General features: G+C 35.1%; 1 protein-coding gene across 1 annotated transcript in view; it reads right to left on the bottom strand.

Moving 5' to 3' along the window:
- The window catches only part of ADGRV1 (adhesion G protein-coupled receptor V1), a 556,842-nt gene that overhangs the window by 457,278 nt on the left and 78,216 nt on the right, over nucleotides 1-21,348 (bottom strand). The window contains exons 18-23 of the mRNA XM_064376126.1: nucleotides 21,086-21,212; nucleotides 20,247-20,464; nucleotides 18,427-19,170; nucleotides 14,173-14,546; nucleotides 3,887-4,063; nucleotides 472-652 (exon numbers count right to left, since the gene is read on the bottom strand). Coding sequence (XP_064232196.1) covers nucleotides 472-652; nucleotides 3,887-4,063; nucleotides 14,173-14,546; nucleotides 18,427-19,170; nucleotides 20,247-20,464; nucleotides 21,086-21,212 — 1,821 coding nt within the window. The remainder of the gene's footprint in view (nucleotides 1-471; nucleotides 653-3,886; nucleotides 4,064-14,172; nucleotides 14,547-18,426; nucleotides 19,171-20,246; nucleotides 20,465-21,085; nucleotides 21,213-21,348) is intronic.

Here is a 21,348-nt window from a genome sequence, read left to right as displayed (position 1 = left end):
AAAACATTCCCAACTTACTAGGACAGACATTTGTGACAGTTTCCTAATCGAGAAAATTGTCACTATTTAGCATAAGACAAAAAGAAATTAATAGTGATATATTCACTTCTTGAAGCTTAATAAAATATATATTACAAAGTATTTCAATTACTTAGATGTTATCAAATCACCATAGGACAAATATTAAATTAAAGAAATTTGATAGCTATAAACAGAAATGCCTTTTTCCATTTTAAATAATCCTGAAAAAGCTTTTCAAAATATATTATTGAACTTTGGAAACTGATCTTTATATTTTCTCTCACAAACAATGTCCCTCAAAACGCCAGCATACAAGCTAAAGAGTGTAGAAATTAGGGGGTCTGAAGGCATTCTACTTCCATCATTTGCAAAAAGTGCCTTAAGAAGTTCTTAACAAAACTAAGTACACCCAGAGAAGAGAGGATTTTTCTTGCAAAAGGAGGAGGTTACCATATGGATGATCACTAGCTTTGATGGTGATATCGGTCGTTTCCTTTTCAGGATCTATGCTTGCACCACTGGTAGGAGTTGAGCCTAGCTTCCCATCTCCAGGAATTGCAGAGACCAATGTCACACGGAAATACTCATTTAGTTCAGGAATATCATCATCAAGAACATATATATTCAGAACCTATAAATATAAATATCCAGAGGCACTAAGCAGTGAGGCATTTAGAAATGACTACCAGAAGAAAATTCAAAAGATAATTAGATTATACTTAAATGAAGTTACCACTTAAGGCTTATTTCTGCATAAATTTAAACATTAAAATATTGTATGTGTGTGTGTATACAGACATAGATAGAGAAAGGGAAGTCTGAACAGATTAATTCCTTTAAAATAATGGGATATATTCCTTAAAAATAATGGGATACAGATTAATTCCTTTAAAATAATGGGCTGCTATAGTCTGAATGTCTTGTCCCCCTGCCCCTCAAATTCCTATGTTAAAATCTAATCACCAAAGTGGTGGAATTAAAAGGTGGGGTTTTCGAGAGGTGATGAGGCCTTGAGGACAGAGACCTCATGAATGGAATTAGTGTTGAGGGAGCTTGTTCACCCCTTCCACTGTGATGAAGGCATATTGAGAATGCACCATATTTGTGAAGCAGAGTGAGCCCTCACCAGACACAGAATCTACAGGTACCCTGCTCTCAGACTTCCCAGCCTCCAAAACTGTGAGCAATAACTTTCTGTTGTTTATAAGTTACCCAGTCTAAGGTATGTTGTTATAGCAATCCCAACAGACTAAGGCAGGTGCTGAGCAGTAGCATTTTCTAATAGTAGCCTATACATGGATCAGTATCACATCATATATAATATGTTGACTTATCAATATAGTATCACGTATTTTTTGTACCAAAGACCATGGTATTACAAACCTCAGGTAGAGATTTCCCAATTAAGAAACTGCATGTTCTATGATGAGATGTAATAGGATAAGACGCAAGGGCAAAGTATCTGTGTCTAGTGCCTGCCTAAGGAGAGGCTGACATGCTCAGAAGCAGTATTTTAGAAAATAAGATTCATAACAGGCCTTAGGAGTCCGGCACAAGCAATCAATCCAAAAAACATTATAAAAGGAATAGGAATAACTCAGCCATGCTCTACAAAATTAAACTCAAAATTTAAAGTTAAAAACAATTTCTCATTTCTTTATTAATTAAACAAACACATTTGACATATGCAGTATGCTGGGGTTAGATATTGCCCCAGTACCCAATCTATCATAGGGGTCAGATCTATAGAAAATCACTTAAAATGCAATGCGAAAATGTCATGATAGAGTTCTGTACAAAATAAAGTGATGAAGAAACTAACTCTACCTGGTAAAGGTTTTACAGCAGACATGTTCGAAGCAAGTTCTAATGGATCAGTTACAGTTGTAAATAATAATGGGAAAGGACATTCCAAACAAAAGACACAATACTGACAAAAAGATGGGGACATGAAAGAATATGGCATACAGGGAACTGCAATCAGATCACAAGGCAGGAGGAAAACATGAGGCTGAATGAATAATCCAGAGTCAAATCATAGGGATCTTTAATGCTATCATAAAACACCTGGACTTCATTCCATAGAAAGTGGAGATAAATTGAAGAATCATAAGCAGAGGACTGACAAAATGAGAATTCTGTTTTAGAACAAGTACCATGGCAGAATAAACAGAGAGTGAAAAACGAAAAAGGATGCATGAGGATGAGTTAGGAGATGACTGACCCAAAATGATAAAATTCTGAACTAATACAGTAACAAAAGAGATAAGGAAAAATTGATAGATTTGAGATTTGTCTAGAGAGAGAAGATGCAGGCCTGATGAGGCACTTGACATAGAGAGTAAGAAATAAGAGAGGAGTAATGGTGACTTCCGGGTTTCTCCCAGAAAGGAGAGTGACTGTCTGAAAACAAAGTCTAAATCCAAATACAGTCTCCAAAATACTAATCATTGGTCCTAAAAGCATCTGGAGAGCTTTTTTTTTTTTTTAGTGTACTTTTTACAGAGATTTTGATTCAATAGATCTGAGTTAAAACTTAAATTTTGTTTTTAATGTACATTTTAATCATATTTTAAATTAAGAAGTAATTTTATCAGCAGCATGAAAAATAAAAAAAAAAAATTAAAAAAAGGAATAATATATAATACAGCTGATGTGCTCAGAGAAGTGCAAAAATGTCATGTACTACCCAAATCATATAATTCATGAACTAAGGGAAAAAGAAATTGCTAAATTAGGTAATCAAATATATATATTTGAGACGAGGTCTGGCTCTGTTGCCCAGGTTGGAGTGCAGTGGTATGATCACGGCTCACTGCAGCCTCAACCTCCCATACCCAGGCTATCTTTCCACCTCAGCCTCCCAAGTGGCTTACCCTACAGGTGCACACCACCATGTCCAGTCAAAATATTTTATATAATACTTAACTGAAACATTGATAACTGTTTTAATTACCAAATTTGATTAGCTCTTATTTCTTTCAAAATGTATATAAATTTAATTTATAAAACAATGGTAAAGTACTAGTTAAACCTTTATCATCGGCCTGTCTGAAGACTAGTATCAAAGAATTTTGTTGTAAACTATTTGTTTCCTTATTTCACCAAATTATAGAAATTTGATCACTCTTCCTTAGCTTTATTCTTTAGATCTTAATATTTTAACCCTTCCCTCAATTTTTTAAATCCGATTAACTTCTAAATCCCTAAAAAGTGTCCTAAAAATTACTTACTATTATGTACAAACCTTAACTCAATTTGCTATGTATCCTTGATGATATAAGTGATTTATATTTTACTATAAAAATTATACTGATACGCATATTCCAACATGATCAATACTTACATATTTTGATATAGAAGAAAGCCTCATACCAATCTCACTTATAGAAAGTGTCATTTATTTATGGAGCATCTATTCAAACATGTGACTGGTTCATGGAAAGTTTTTTTTGAAACTGAGGTCATTTGTACTCTTGAAATACATTTTAAAAACTCATTTCTGCAAGCTTAATGTCAATAAAATAAGATTATAGTTATAAGAATTTCGCACTGGCTGATTAGAAGACTACCATTAAGAATTCTGTGGTTTACCATTGCATCAGTAATAACAAAAACCCAAAGATATATACCTGTTAGTTATACCATTTTTATTACATTGGGATTAACAAACAAAACAGAAACATAGATTATTCAAAATTCTTAACTTTTCTTTCACATAAATATAAAAATATTTCATACCATAATGTATACCTAACTTCCTAAATATTTTAAATTGCTCAAAAGAAGCTGCAAAGAAATTACAGAATGAACACATCAAGAAAAGCTTTCCAGGAGGCTTTCAAATGAACAAAACAGGGTTTACCTCTGATCTCTGCCAAGGAAGGAATGTGATAGTTCCACTGGCATTAGCAAAGTCATCAACAAGGTAATTAATGCCATCAGTTTCAATCTGTGAGATGGTGTAAAAAACATGCACATAATCCAGAGCTCCTCTGGTTCTCTCAACCACACAAGAAATGGTTGATCCCTCCTCTGCAATCTGAAATTGAATGTAAATTATTAATAGGAGCATAGCAATTCAAATCAGTGACAAAATTACAATGCTTTCATGAACTCTTTTTACCATGAACTTAATTCTACAACTTTCTACCTGTCTAAAAGGGACTAAAGAGGCCTCTGCAATCCCCCAGATAAACCCTGAGTGCTAAGAAATATTTACATTCATTTTCTCCCATTCCTTTGTAGAGATAAATAAAACGAAAAGAATTATAATCTCTTAACTGCACAAGTAATTCATTTATTCTATATGCTATTGTTGCAAAATATTTTTTAATGCATAATCCTTTCTCTGTATTAGTTTAATTCCAAAGAGAAAGACAAACTTGCACTTTTAAAATGGGCTCAGCACAGACAGACCAAATAGAGGTGTGGGTTAGGGGTAGAGGTTGGAACATTATATTAGAGAGAACTTTCTAGGCATAGACATAAGAAGCAATATAGTATATTTGGTAGTTATCATTTTGGCGGGGGGGGGGACATGAAGTGCCAAATGGGGAGAGCCTTGAGAGATGCCTAGTGTGGGAACAACAGTCAGATCAAAGAGGGTATCTTATGCCATGCTCAATATACTTGTTGGTATTTTTACCATATAAACCTAGATATATTTTTTTCAAGTGGAAAATTTTTTATCTAAACACTTTAAGATAATCCTTAAAAACTCTATGGTGGGGCCGGGCGCGGTGGCTCAAGCCTGTAATCCCAGCACTTTGGGAGGCCGAGGCGGGTGGATCACGAGGTCGAGAGATCGAGACCATCCTGGTCAACATTGTGAAACCCCGTCTCTACTAATACAAAAAAATTAGCTGGGCACGGTGGCGCGTGCCTGTAATCCCAGCTACTCAGGAGGCTGAGGCAGGAGAATTGCCTGAACCCAGGAGGCGGAGGTTGCGGTGAGCCGAGATCGCGCCATTGCACTCCAGCCTGGGTAACAAGAGCGAGACTCCGTCTCAAAAAAAAAAAAAAAAAAAAAAAAAAACTCTATGGTGGAAGCCGTTGGAATATCATCTAAAGTAAGGCCTTCATACTGTCAAATTCGCAGTCTCTCAATTCAATTTTATTTTTACATTAGCAAATACATAATTGGGAGCAAAAAGAACCAAAATGAATACAGATAACAATACAAGTTTTAATATATAGAATGCCATTCTGTATTTTTCATATGAACCATAAGCATCTTTTATCAGCATGGTGCTGACATTTTAGAGAGGACAGATTTGGGATTTGTCTACAAACTGTCAATAGTCAAAAGTTATCAATGAGTGTGGAGTCACCAGGGTATGTTCCAACAAATCCTCTGAGTTTCACTGAGCAGCAGCAACCCGTTCTCATGATAAACAGGATCAAGTACACCTGGGGCAACATTCTAACTCTTATTTGTCTGCTGGTCCATGGGCATGAGAGCCCCAAAACAACCTGCTGGTAGGTCAGTGGTGCCCTCAGCATGTGTTCTAGCAAGCACACTCTTCCCCCAGCTCCACCACCAGAACAAGAACTTCTAGTCCAGTGGAGCCTAAAGTGGGAAACAAATTCAGGCAATAGGTCACTAAAAGTAGTAGAGACAGGGATCTGTCACACTTCTACCTCCTGCTTCCTTAGTCTGTGTATTCTAGTTATTGGGGACACAGAAACAGATACCAGCCATTGAATGGACACACTGCATCCTGGGGGACACTTCAACCTTACAAGAAGTTGCTCTTAAGCCGACACTGTGGCTGGGTCTTCAACAGGCCATTCAATTGTATGAGGCCAGCTACTTCAGGTGATGTGGTATAAAGTGAGGCCAGTGAATTAGTACTATGACTATGTACCCATTGCTTCACCTCCTTCAAATTAGTCCCTTTGAGGTCATGTGATGCAGTTCTCCATGTGGTTAAAGCTGGCATTCTTTATGCCTTCAGATGATGGTGTTTGTATTAGGATGTATTAGGAGGCTAAAGTATCATTTTCAGTAAGAATGAATTGCAGTTTCCTGTGGAGTGATAAAGTTTGGTTGGGATCAATGTATTAGTAAATGTTTAATTGGGAAGTGCTTAGCTTTGATCTCTGCTGTTTGCTGTTTGGACAGTCAGTAGCCACCAGTTGCTAGATCAGTTGCTAGATCCAATTTCTCACTCTAATTTCATGGTTGTTAAGAACCTTTTGGGAAACACCCCCTCATACTCAGTGTTGACTCCTGGTAATCTACTCACATGACTCCTCCCCAAATGTCTTTGTCTCTAGTCTCGATATTCCAAGCCCCTGGCCAATCAGCTACACCATGAGCACTGCTCAGGGTTGAATGTAGCTTCATACTTCAGGCCATTTCTCCATCCACAGAAGATGAATGGCTAAGAGGACAGTTTACAGCTCTGCCCTCTGCCCTTCAGAAACACCTCTGGTTAGGGCACTAGAGAGGCAATAGCCCACTTAGAGCAAGAAGCAACATATGAAGCCCAGGAATTCATGAAGCAGGCTTGACTTTCCTCCTGTATCAAGTCAGTCACAGGTTTTGGGTAAGAATCAAAAGGTTTAAAATATGTCCAGCTTGAAATGTCTATGAAATGAATATCCTAGAAATGTGTCAAGTTGTAACTAAAAAAATGGGTCTGGAATTTTAGAGAAAGGATGAGATTGACATCATAAATTTGGAAGTTATCAATATATAAATGGTATTTAAAGCCATATGAAATTGGTGAATGAATATATAATTATACAAATGGTATTTGAAAACTGGTTGTAACAACAGGAAAGTATAGATGGAGAGAAGAGGACCAAGTACATTTAATTCTGCTATAACCCATTTTGAAAGAATGAAATTGTTCCAACACCATTGATAATATAGGGAACAATTTGAATACAGCTTCAACTTGCATTTGCTTTTAAGTGATACTTCATTCACAAGAAACTTTGTGAACACAGAAAATCATATCCACCTGAAACAAGCCACATACCTCAAACACATGCCTCAAACAACTACCAGCTACTCAGTTCAACACCTGTTACCAGCCACACTTAACTACATCTAGTGTTATAAATTTTCCTCCAATTTTAGATAATGCTCATTCTATCACTTCACAATAACACACAAGCTGCAATCCTTCTGATGCCCACTTCTACCAGAAAACTTAAGGTTTTTTCAAGATAATATGCCATACTTATTGTGGTTTGTAAGTATTAAATATTTAATATGTAAAACATTTGAATCTGGTCCTTATTTTTTTTAAGCGTTGATGATCAAGTTCTTGAGCAGTGTTCTCCTAACCCCATCTTTTCCATAAGCTCTGTGTTTCTCATTACTCATCTGGCACAGCGTGATGATTTTTAAGAATCCATCCATCATGTCATGGCAGAACTGACCCTCCTCAAGGTGGGGCACTCCAACCTTAAGATGTTGGACAGAAAAGGAGGACGCAGCTTGAGACCCAAGTATCAATACAACATCGGATTTAATTTCCACTTAGGGACCTACATTAGGATTTTCAGGCTAGCAGAATGGTACATGAGCAAACGCGTGGTGGAAAGAGTGCAGCTATAAGGCCGAATAGTCCTGAGCTTCCTCATTCTACCACTTATCAAGCATTTGCAGTCTCTTCTAAAAATGGGGATCATAACATCTCGTGAGTTAAATTAATAAACCATTAATCTTAATATGTAAATGTTGAACTCAGAAATGTATGATGGCTCCTTTTACAAACTTAAATTTTTATCAAGTCCATCAGCATTACCACACAGCATTTAGGACTAAGACGAGGATTTTGTTTGCAAAAGTCACAGGGAAAACTTAATTACGTATACTGTATTTACTAAAACCTTCATCAAAACCTATAGCTTCCTGAATATTTTAAGTTTAAAAAAAATCACTATTTGTATCTAATAAAAATATGTATAGTTATATGCTATATATCAACTATTATAGAAAATTTAATGAATTAATATTTTGTTCAATAAAGTAAACTTTGTAAGTTATGAGCTTTCGAACATCAAGAGTCCATTAAAAAAAACACTAGGATGCTCAGTGCAAATCCACCTTTAATACTTTTGAATTTGCAGAGAAATAACATAATGCCTGAGGTTTGCCTTAAAAAGTACTTTAGCCAAAAATGATTAAACAATATTGCCAAAAGGCTGATAATTATTGAAGCTAGGTGATGAGTACACTGGGACACATTCCTTTATCTTTATTTTTATGTATACTCTATATATGAAAACTTTCATTTAAAAAAATTTTCTAATTCAGCTTAAACTTCCCCTCTCCCCCAGCCAGGGATTATAATCCGGAGGTATCGGGTCTCAAGTTAGGAATTATGCCCAGTAATATGTATTACATATTTCTGACAAGGTCACACAAGGGCAGCACTTTTAGAAATGCTGGACTCCAGTATATAAATATTAATAAAGAAATGCATAAGACATAGAAAATATCTAAACCTTTTTTCTAATATTAAAATATTCATCTAATTGAGTTTAGAATTAGGATACAAACAAACATTTAGACCAGTATATGAAGGGCCCTAACATCCATAATAATCATCAAACCATCCCCACACGGTTTCTCACTAGAAACAATAGGACTCACTACCGTCTCCTCTTTTAAGTCAGGAATTTGCCAAATATTCAGATCATAAGAACAGTAATAATAAACAGAAATAGTAAGAAGAGTTTTTGAAATATATTTTCTTGGAAAAAATAATGCAGTATTCTAAATGATGAATTGGCCTTCTCTATTGAAACAGAAAATTAAAGCTACAAATCCAATTAATTTTTAATTTTGTTTCATGCTTGGGTGATGATTGGTGATACTGCATTATACCAATATCACTTATATCTAAAGGAATCTATTCACATAGCATATGGTAGGCACTCAAAAACAAGCACAGTCCAAGTTGAAATGATACTCTTATTTTTACAAAGATCTTCTCAAATTGTCTTTAATTGACTCTCAAGCCATAGTTTATAAATATAAAATAAATGCAAGTATTAGTTATAAAAATAAAATAATAAGACTAGTAAGTTATATTAATCACTATGAAAGCAATCTCATTAATTTATAATTATGTGGTATACAATTTGGCAGGACACATAAAAACAGTGCTAAAATACGGCAGAGAGAAAATAACATAGGAAGTACACAGAATAACAAACTACGGGGAAGAAACATGAGAATGTGGTTACTAGGCTATAGATCTAACAAAATTCATCTTCTGTTCAATACAGATCCCACTTGGAATCCAAAGCACTACCTGGCATGACTCATCAGGACCCTCAACTGCTTCACAGGTTTTATTCATTCTTTCAATTATAGTTTATTAAGCACCTGCTCCTAACATCCATAATAATCATCACCTAACATCCTAACATCCTGTTCTTTGCCAGGACACAGTGTACCCAGTGGGTAGGAAACAAATGACAGAATAATTACCTTCTCTTTCCATATGCCAAATATCAGGGTACGTCATAGTCTACATATTTGTTTAAGATGTCATTATGCTATCATTTTAACCTTAAGATTACTTTATGTCATATGAATCTATGAAAAAGGTAAAAGCATAACATAACTCAGAAGGCCTATTTTAAAATTTTTTAACTTATTTCAATTTGTAATAGACCCGGGGGTCTCACTATGTTGCCTAGGCTGTTCTCAAACTCCTAGGCTCAAAAGATCCTCCCACCCCAGCCTCCCGAAGTGTTGGGATTATAGGCTCGAGCCACCATGCCCAGCCCAGAAGTCTTATAGGGTCTCTATTGCATTTAGAAATTTTGAAGGATTTTTTTTTAAGTTTGTCAATGTCATTGCAACAACATAATGGAGAAGAATCTGTGGAAGTAGCTGTGGTCTTTATTTCTTAAAATGAAGCAAGTTAATCATAAAATTTAAACTCTGAAGATAATTACAAGCATAGAGTAAATCAGCAGTTCTCAAATGTTTTAGTTTCAGGACCCCTCTACACATCGAAATTATTGAGAACCCCAAAGAGTTTTCTGTTAATGACATTAAAATCTGCTGATATTTTCCATATTACAAATGAAAAATTTTTTAAATTAAATATTGATAACTCATTTTAAGACATCAATAACAACCCCATTACATGCTAACATAAACAACATATTTTTATGAAAAATTACAGTTATCAAAATGAAAATAAGTTAGTGATAAGGGAGCATTGTTTTATCTTCTTACAAGTCTCCTGAATGTCTGGCTTAATAGAAGACAGCTGGATTCTCCTATCTCCTCTTGCAATCAATTTGTCTGTTTCTATCTTTTACTTTGGTTAAAGTGTATAAAGAAAATCCAGCCTTATATATATTTGTGTGTGTGTGTGTGTGTGTGTGTGTGTGTAACAAAAAAAAGGAAGAGGGTTTTATTAGTCTTTTCAGATAATTATGGGTATTTTTCTTTGATATTATACCAAAATCCAAAATTTGACAAGTGGCAATTTCCTAGCATTTAGTTGCAATGTGGAAGCATACTCTAGTACTTTAAAATCCACTAGTCTACCTTGTACTTTGAAACAGTCTTTTAACCAGGCATGATTTGCCACAATATGCATTGATTACTTGAAAAATATTAGTTACTGAGTTGTACAGATCTTCAAAATGTTGACACACATTATACAACATAATCATACTGGTTAATAACACTATCAATCTTATATGAAAAGTCTTTACGCACTGGGAAACAAGCTTATTTTTTATTTCAAAATCCGAAGTTTCATTTAAAGATTGAACTTTTATCATCAGCAAGAACTACATTTTCCTTGCAATCGCTGGCTTACTCTATTCATTTTCATGAAAATGTCTGCTAAATACTCAAGTCTCAATAAAGTCAAGTTGTCGGTCATTTTTTTCAAGTAAAAATGGTGTGCTACGAAAACAGCAACTAGTTCAACGCACAACTAAAAGTCTGCACAAGCACTTTTCTTCAAGACAACTATCATATTTTGGTAATTGGGCATAAGTACTTCATTTGTGCTTCTCATTTGTGACAAAATATTTAAAACACAAGTATTCATCAAAGACATTATCTGTCTTTGATAATGTCTGCTTCATCAAAGACATTATCTGAAATTAGCACCTTTTAAACTATGGGTATGTGGTGGTAAATGATAACTGGTACCATTTGGTGCCACTACTTTGATGTGTGCAAAGATGCTAGCAGCTAGCAGTTTTGGCCACCATTGTTTTTGTAGTACAAATCTCATGAAAAAGGCAAAAATATCTCAGCGGTTTTTTTGTGTGTTTGTTTGTTTTGAGACAGAGTCTTGCTCTGTCACCAGGCTGGAGTGCAGTGGCATGATCTCGGCTCACTGCAACCCCCGCCGCCTGGGTTCAAGGAATTCCTCTGCCTCAGCATACCAAGTAGCTGGGACTACAGGCACACACCACCATGCCCCACAGGTTTTTTGTATTTTAGTAGAGATGGGGTTTCACCATGTCGGCCAGGATGGTCTCGATCTCCTGACCTCAAGATCCACCCACCTTGGGCTCCCAAAGTACTGGGATTACAGGTGTGAGCCACTGTGCCTGGCCAATATCTCAGTATTTTTATTAAATTAGGTTTGGTCTTGCAGACCCTCTGAAAAAAATCTCAGCAAACCCCAGGGATCCATAAGCCACACTTTGAGAATGACTTAAGTAATCAATAAATATTGATGATTATGATAATGATAGTAAAAATATTTGAAGATTCTCATCTTTAGATCATATCAAGATGAAAGTAGAAATTCTGTGTTACCACTATTAACATTTTCAGACATGAAAATTCTGTAATCTTCCTGGCAACCAAATTTCAATGTTTAATCTTTTAGACTTAACAACAGTTTTCCTATATTAACCATTTAAACATTTCTCTTTCCAATACAGATACATTCTATTAATCTCCCAGATAATCTTGGAAAATAATCAATCATGTTTTCTTTTTCTTTCCAGCAGTTCTACTAATTTAGATTCTGTGGCCTATGTAGCAAAGTTCTATCTTCTGAGATCAAAGTCTTGACTGGCTTTTTTCAAGTTCAGAGATTTTCAGGAAGAGGCAAAGTTGGTAACTAGGTGGAGCTAAACCAACAAGCACAATTTATCCATGGAGCTTGGGAAACAAGGCAGCATTAAGTATTAACTATAATGGAAACTAGAGAAACACTCAAAAAACAATTCCTCATTTTAAGCAGGTTTTAAAATGTGTTATATGTTGTTTTGTTTTTTTCAGTGCAGTTGTTTATGTAGTATAATTGAATCTAAATGTATGTGATATCTGAATTGCTATATGACTTTTCATGTCTGGATATTAAAATATATTCATAAGTTCCAACAAAAGTTTCCTGAATACCTGCTATGCTCCATTCTTAGTGTTACCAATACGGTAATGAACCATTAACAGCTCTTTCATTATTGTGATGGAAGGTGATAGCCAGTAAATAAGAAGACTTCTAAATAACAAAGGGAATTTAAAAGTGTGAACACTGCTACAAAAGAAACTAGGGAAATGGAGAGTGGCAAGTTGGGAGAAGGGGATCCGTTACTTCACTAAGGACCTGTCTTTGGATCTGAGACTTGAATGACTAAATATGAAGATCTAAAAAAAAGAGCTCTCCAAATACAGAGGCCAGCAAGTCACTGAAAAGGAAGCAAGGCAAGTTGGCTGGAAGCAGACTAACCAAAGGGGAGAGTAACACAAGATCAGGTCAGAGTCATAGGCAGGGGCCAGGTCTTGAAGGGAACTGAAGGGAACCTGACTTTAAACATGGTACTTACAACTTGATGAAACCTATCTGTCTTTTTAAAAATAGAGATGATAAAATTAAAGACATAGGAGGAGAGACAACAGGTTAGTAGTCTCAAGACATGGGTTCAAATTCCACTTCTTCCCATTATATCTTAGGGGCAAAAAAAGAGGAAAGCTAATATTCATTAAGCACTAGTAACTGTCAAACTCTTAATCAGGTACTGAATTTGATCTTGTTTCATTTCATTCAACTTGCGTTACTCATTTTCTCAGGCCTCTAAACCTCAGTTTCTAATCCAAGAAAGAGGAGAAAGTAATAATACCTATTGCACCTATATTATGGATTATCAGAAAGGAACATAAAATGAAATATGTAAAAGTTATTTGATAGCTGAATACATATTTAAAGGTATTATCTTCTATAGATAAATATCTTTTTTCAAGTTGTAGATTTGTATGACATTTGTTATTGCTAGTCTAGGATATTCTATTTCTGATGTAAAAAAAAAAAAAAAGACCACATTATTTGAAGATCTCTTATGACTGTCACCAAACCAAAGGGCTAACATGGCAATAAAGACACTCCAGAGAGCCAGGCATTCCAATTTAAGCTACAATGAGTCTATGACCTAGATTTTTTTTCAAACTCTACTCATCCATTTTTTAAACATCATTTCAATTTACCTATACACCCTTCTAAACCAATTAGAATCAACTTGCAAAGGGAAACACTTTGCATCCTTGGCATCCTTTCATGGCCATCGAGCTCTTGCTGTCACACACAACACCTGGGAAGTAGTTTCATGAGCTCTCACATTACTGAACAGGAAACTAAGACGATTACGAATCTTTGAAAACATGGAAAGAACTGATAAGGACAGTAAGACAGCCTAATGAATTAAGCTGGCCAAGAAGGTTGATAAGAAGGGCATTTACACCCAACATGGAAGAAACTAGCTACTCAAGCACGTTTCACATGTGGAAAAATAAAACCTCAAAAAAATCATATTTTAATAAAGTTGCAAATACAATTATTCATACAAGCTTTCAATATATATTATTTCATTCACTTTAATGGTATCCAAAATAGTAGCCAAAAGTAAATATGTAGAGTATAAACATGCATTCTTTGAAGAGCATTAACTTTAAAGCAAATTGCTAGTTTCATTTGCTAACTTATTACTTCTATCAGCTCCTTTAGTTGATTCAAAGGGTGAGCTCATAAAAGTAAGAATTTTATAATTTATATTTGCAATCACTGGCCCTAGCATACTTCTGGAGTTGGAGTAGATGCTCAAGCAATCTTACCAAATGAAAGAAAGCTGAGTCCCAAACAAATCCGCTTACAATGAATTCTTTAAACTCCAAAATTCTCCAAGCTCACTACTTACCTCTGGTATACAAGCTCCTGTGAAACCAAACAAGCCATTTGCATTGTCACTTTTTTGTATTGTTAATCTTGCAGTAGTATTTTCTTCAGAAATACGAGCTCCTCCATATACAGAGACTAGTTTAAGAATGAATAATTCTTCTCCTTCCTCCTCATTGTCATCTCTTGCAGAAATAATGAATGATTTGTTAGTTTCTCCCTGTCTGAACTCCAGATATCCAGAAATGGGGTGTAAATCACTTTTTGCAGGCATGGCATGAAGTTCATAAATTTCTTCAAGCGTCAGTTTCCGCTCATAGGACCTCACATCCTGCATCAGACCTGTAAATCTGTCACTGCCATTTATCCCTGCTCCAATTCTCAGTATTCCAGGACCTGAAATTAGAGACAAGTTTAAATGCTACAATATCTTCAACTGTCGTGTCCTAAATTGTAAGTGTGATTCAGAAAGTAAGCCAATTTTACTGAAAGATATTTTTGGATAAATAAAACTTTTACATAACTAGTATACAATGAATTGGATATTATCTCCTTTTATGATTTTTAAAAAGAAATCCACAATCACTAGGATTTATGATATTTTGTACTAAAGGAATTGGTAACTATCTTCAAATTAGATGATATCCTTAAAAGTAACTTCTATCAGTCTGTCAACATGTCTAGACAAAAAAGCATCTGAACATATACATACACACACATACATACAAATGTATACATGTATGTATGTGCATGTGTGTATTTGGATAGAAATTTATTCTATGATATTTTAAATTTTACTCTTGCACATTTAAAAATGGAATTATTCAATTTCATCACAATTTTTAATTAAGTAATTCACTTTTTAAATTTACTTTAGAGATAAGATCTTGCTCTTTTACCCAGGCTAAAGTGCAATGGCACGATAGTAGCTCACTAGGACCTCAAACTCCTAAGCCCAAGCAATCCAACCACCTCAGACTAACAAGTAGCGAGGATGTCACTACAGGAGTGCGCTGCCATGCTTGGCTAATTTATTTTTTTTGTAGAGATGAGGTCTTGCTATGCTGCCCAGGCTGGTCTCAAACTCCTGGCCTCAAGTGATCCTCCCAAAGTGCTTAGATGGGAGGATCTTCAAGGCTTGATGTGTTAGGCACACACTCAGTTTAAGTTGTGAGAATTCATAAAAAGTATTTCTACCAGCCAAATATATCTCTTTATCCAAATAACTAATAGAATAGATGTAGAAATAGAAGTAGTTCTTCTCAGAAACATTATATGTTAAGACTTGAGGACTTTTTAAAAAAATAATAACATGCAGCCCAACCGTGTCACTGTATCTCAATAACAACCCTTTTCATGATTTCACTAGTTCTCCTTTCTTTACTTGTTCCTTCTCTAATAACTCAACTAAGATATTTAAGTAAGATCTTTAGGTAAGATGAGATCTTGACAGAAATTCTGGAAAAAAGTAAAAGCAATTTTCTTGTCAATAGCCTCAGTGAAGGCTGTTTCACAAATCTTCACCCAGATGGTTCTTTCAGGGTAGTCACAAGTATCTGGCGTGTTATTGTCATGACTGCTCCCATACCAACTCCAGAGACCACCTTTCTGCCCAGAAAACCAGAAAACCACTTTTTCACTGAAGCTCCAGATTGTTTGGGAAATCCTATGATGTTGTCTCTCCTATTGAATTATCTGGCAACTGTAATGATGTACGTTCCCCTGATTCTCACAAAACCATTTCATAGGTCTCACTGTTAGCATACTATCTAGAGTCAAGGATATAGAAATGATCACATCTCCTTTAGTTTTGTTTCTATGATATGTTAAGAGAAATACTGACCTAGAGGTTAAAGGCTTATGTTCAAGTCTTGGTTCCTTTATTACTGGTCTGTGCAATGCTAGCAAATTTATTTACTGACTCTGACCTCTATTTAATATATTAAATTATTATGAAGTACAAATTAGGTAATGTATGGAAATGCCTTATAAATATAAAATCCTATATAAATTTGAGAATTCTAAGCACTTTGCTTCTATGACTAATTCACTTGAACAAATGTGATCATTATTTCTCTACTTATAGTGTTAACTACTTAAGTTACAATGCTAAATCATTCAAAATAAAAGTTATAAAAATACCAATATGTTACAGTGGTTCATGGAGGGAATATGGTAACTTTCACTCTGCATCTTAATCTACACTTTTCAAATGTCATGGAATATACATGTATTATTTTGACAATAAAGAAGAAAAATATTGAAATATGTATGTAGTGTGTATATATGAAAATATTAACAGTATGCTTAATGTTTATAGTAGCTATCTCTGAATGACTGTAACAGATTTTTGTAATGATTGCAAATTTTTTTATTGTAAATAATTTCTATTTTTGTTTTATATGTCCAAATTACAATTTTTCTGTTTTAAACACAGAATTATTTCTTTTAAATACACCTTCTTTGATACTGTGAGATACCACTACAAGTCTACCAAAAGTAAAGATGGAAAAAGCTAAGCATTAATGAAGTGGAACTCTCATACACTAGAGGTGAGAGTATAATTAGTTCAACTATTTTAGAAAACTGTTAGGCATTATCTGCTAAAACTGAGTATTTGTACACACTGTCATTCAGCAATTCCATCCCCAGGAATGTGCTCAATGGAAATGCATATGGCAGGTATATGGTCATCAAAAAACATGTATAAGAGTATCCATATATAATATATATAATATTATATATATAGTACTATATATAATAGACCTGAAAACAACCCAAACAGAAATTAAAAGTAGCACTAATAAATAATGTTACAGTTACATAAGAGAATTCTATATGGTAATGAGCACGAAATATCTACAACAGGCAAAAATTTGGAGGAACTTCACAAATAATACTGAGCAAAAGCCAGAGCCTCAAGTGTACATATTGTTGAGTTATATTTACATAAATTTTAAAATAGGAAAAGCAAATCTTATGCTCTTAAACATGCCAATAGCAGGTAGGCAGGGTGGTGAGTTAGCAACTGGAGAGGAGTCAAAGGTGGCTTCTGGAATACTCTGTTTCTTGATTTGGGGGATGATTACACGAGTACTGAAGCTGATGAATTTAAGTTTTAAAAATTTCATTTATCTGTATATTTATAATATATATACTTATATATTTTTATAATATGAAGTGCACTACAGTTTAATAACTTTATATATAGTTAAACTTATCTTTCCAAGTTACAAATCACAAAAATAATAAGTTCTTTGCAGTAAGCCAGAGAAAAAAACACCAGTTCCCACTTCCCCCAATCTCTTCCATTCTCATTCCACCAACACTACCATCACCAAAAGAATCAAGGATACTTGTAGGTGTCTGTTATTCACACAGCCAAAAATTAAATAATACCACAGAGTGCTGTAAGCACGATCCATGGGATTGAAATTGGTAGATATGTGCATATTTCTTTGGCCTATTTTTTTCTTTTCCCCTCTGGGAAAAAATACAACCAAATAACTAATGTAAGAGGTTCAGAGGAAAACACTCTATTAAGCTATAGCCATATAAGCTCTACTCTATCTTCCACTAAATATAAAAAAGACTGAAATCATAGGATAGAGGGGCTGAGAGGGAATGGTGACTATAATGCGGATAACCAGTATTTGTGTGCACGCACACACAAACGTGCTTCTTGAGGAATCAGTATATTATCTAGTTTAAAGACAAAAAAAGATAATCTCTTTAAAGAACTCCACAGAATTCACCAAGTTACCTCCTGATCATATAAACCCATAATCTCTTTTCACTGTGATGTGATTTTTCTCTCCTGCTTTCTTTTCAACCTCATGCCCACCATCCTCTACCTCCAGCAATATTGAACTAGCAGCAGCTCCCCAGATACAACATGCTGTTTCACATTTCTATTCCTTTGTTCATTCCTCTGCCAGGAATATCACTCCCCATCCCTCCTACTATCTACAGAAGGACAAATGTTCCTCTTTCATTTTTTTCCTTTCTTCCTACAAGGTATCATCATGATATATTACACATCTCTCTGCTAGTGCTTATTCCAGGTTCTTCAAGTCCAAAACTGTCTGATTCATTTCTGCAACACTCAGCACAGAATTTATCATGATTTTGGCAGGCATACAGTTTTGATTAAAGAAATTAAACCATTGCATAAGTGAGTTTCAAATACATGTTAGCATTTTTTTAATCTAAATTTTAATGAAAAATTTTAAGACACTTTAAATTTCAGCGTCTTAACTGTGATGATGACCCTCACCATCAGTAATGGCTTCTCCTTTCAGACTCTTGATTCCCCTGGGCATTGCATGTCCATCCAGGTAGAATTCGATTATACCATCATCCAGGATAATTAGTAGATGAAGCCAAATACTTTCTTCTAAATATTTCATGACTGTTGTCTTGGCAATGTATGTAGCATTGAAACCCAAAGTTTTATAATGAAGGGAAAGTGTCACATGGGATTCATTTGTTTGAATTTTTACCCCGTAGTAGATGCTTCCATTACCATCATCCTTTGCTATAATGAATCCATTCGTATTGGCATTGGGCATTACCCAAGCTGAGAATGTAAAGTTGGCAATTGTATTATTCCTGGAGAGATGGTATTTTGGACTAACAGTCCCAAATGCACCCTCTAGTCCGCTGAAGTACAAAGCATCTGTTCCACTATGGTGACGCCGCATGTGCTGTTGCAAATGCACACTGGTGGGGAAAATTCCAACCAGTAAAAAATCTATCATTGGTGGCAAACCAGCAGGGAACTCACTGGACAGTATTTCCCAGCCCAGTCGTACGTCACCAAACACACCCTGTTGCCTCAAAATGGTGAAGTTGGTAATATAAGACATATCATCTTCAGACAGGACATCTTCTGCCACTTCTCTCTCTAAACACTCTGAATCCAAGATGAAAACTCCAAAGGGATCATCATTGAATGGAATCATTACTGTCACATGGAGGTTGGTTTCTGCTAGTTGGCCCCCAGGACCTGGGGATCCACCTGTAACAAGAAAATTTATTAGTGAGGAGCTAGAATTTCAAGTACTTCCTAGTATAATGTGAGGAAAACAGAATTTGTTTAGCAGACAAACTTCTGGTTAAGTGATTTACTCATTATCAATGAACAATAGTGTCACCACTGGCTTTCACCACATTTTAGGGGCAGGAAATAAAATAATATTAGTTCAGCATAATTTTATTGATAATCAGTCAAGCCTGAGAAGAGCATATGAACAAGAAAGGTTTGATTCTGTGCTTAAAACCAAAAGTGATGCAAAAATTCATTGCTTAAATTATGACACAAAGATCAAGCTTTAAGCTTCCATGAATCTTTATCTCCTATCTTCCATTAATGTCTTATTGAAGACACTATACTTGGTGTGCAGAAAGTCTATTTGCAAGTTAGAGGATGGATGTAGGCCTCCATCCCTAAAACTGAACTAAACTAAGATATCAAAAAAGTGAATGTTAAGAATAACACTTGATGATAGACTGGACAGGGAAAATGTGGCACATATACACCATGGAATATTATGCAGTCATCAAAAACGATGAGTTCGCGTCCTTTGTAGGGACATGGATGAGCCTGGAAACCATCATTCTCAGCAAACTGACACAAGAACACAAAATCAAACACCGCATGTTCTCACTCATAGGCGGGTGTTGAACAATTAGAACACATGGACACAGGGAGGGGAGCATTACACACTGGGGTCTGTTGAGGGGGAAATAGGGGAGGGACAGTGGGGGGTGGGGAGTTGGGGAGAGATAGCATGGAGAGAAATGCCAGATATAGGTGAAGGGGAGGAAGGCAGCAAATCACACTGCCACGTCTGCACCTATGCAACAATCTTGCATGTTCTTCACATGTACCCCAAAACCTAAAATGCAATTAAAAAAAAAAAAAGAATAACACTTGAATCAAGAAGGGTATTTTGACATTTCAAATCAGATAGTCATGACACAAATACTTCACCAATTGCATTTTGTATACGGCTTTAATTATTCAAGTATAAAATATAAAATTTAGTATAAATAAGACATGGAAATAAAATAAGACACGGAAAAACACAGTACCTGAAATGTTTACAAGTTTTAAAATATAAAATTCATTGAATTCGGGAATTTCATCTGGAAAAGCATGGAGAATGATCGGTTTTGTTTCTTCTCCCTCCATGAAGTTAACAGCTCCTGAAGTTTCATAGAACTCCTGTCCAGGCTGCAAAGCGGAACCATTCTGAAAGAGCTGCCAAGACACAGAAACACCACCAAAGCATCCTCGGTGCCTCAAAATCCTATGAAATAAATTAAAGAAAATTTATAAGTAGCGGATCTTACTGTCTAATGAGAGCTTCCTGTGTTATCAAGGAAACATATTTTTACTATCTATCATCTTTCAATAAACAAGCCAGCTAGTTCTACTAAGCAAACTATGAAGAATGTCATGGGAAGAGAAGAATGAGGTAGAACGTTAATAAAGAGAAGCAGTCTTAAAAGTCTTGTCTTCGAAATCCAAACTGAAAGATAACTTCCATGCTCCATCACAAAATACTACATGACAGTTGTCAAAAGTTTTCCAAAAGCAAAGTACAGGGTGGGAGTAGTCACACATCATCTGAGAGAAGAATTCCTAAAGATCTTGGATAATTGAAGCTTCTCAGTCTCATGAAGGATTGAAGTTTGAATGAGGGAGGTGGGGAGAATAATTTCTGCTTGCCAGCTGAATTTTTTTTTTTTAAGATAAGTGGCAACAGCATAAACAAAGTTTACCACTCATTCAGACAGCCAACTTTGAAATTACTCAATTCTTAAATTATTAAATTTTGAAGGATTAACAATATTTCAGTTTTTCACATACTTAATGGTTTTATTTTATTTCATTCAATTTTAAATTTGCCTTCTCTAAATATGCTTACCAAAATGCATTAGTCTTTCCTTCTTCCACTGCTTTGTCTATGGGCTCCAAAGAAAAAATGCCATTTGGGTCATCATTAGCTTCAATTATTACTGTAGCTACTCCATATTGATATACTACTGTATCACCTAAATTAAAAATAGAAAAGTCAAAATAACAGAGAGTAGCTAACTTACTATTAAATATATATTTTTTAATTAAAGTTTATAATTCGGTTCAAATTTTTAGCAAGAATTCCTCACTGTAGGTCATACAAATGCAAAA

The sequence above is a fragment of the Aotus nancymaae genome, unplaced genomic scaffold, assembly GCF_030222135.1.
Source record: "Aotus nancymaae isolate 86718 unplaced genomic scaffold, 86718_ANA_hifiasm-v0.15.2.pri h1tg000014l, whole genome shotgun sequence".
NCBI classification, from domain to species: Eukaryota; Metazoa; Chordata; class Mammalia; order Primates; family Aotidae; genus Aotus; species Aotus nancymaae.
Note: the sequence above shows the minus strand (reverse complement) of the source record. Positions and strands in the feature narration are given on the sequence as shown.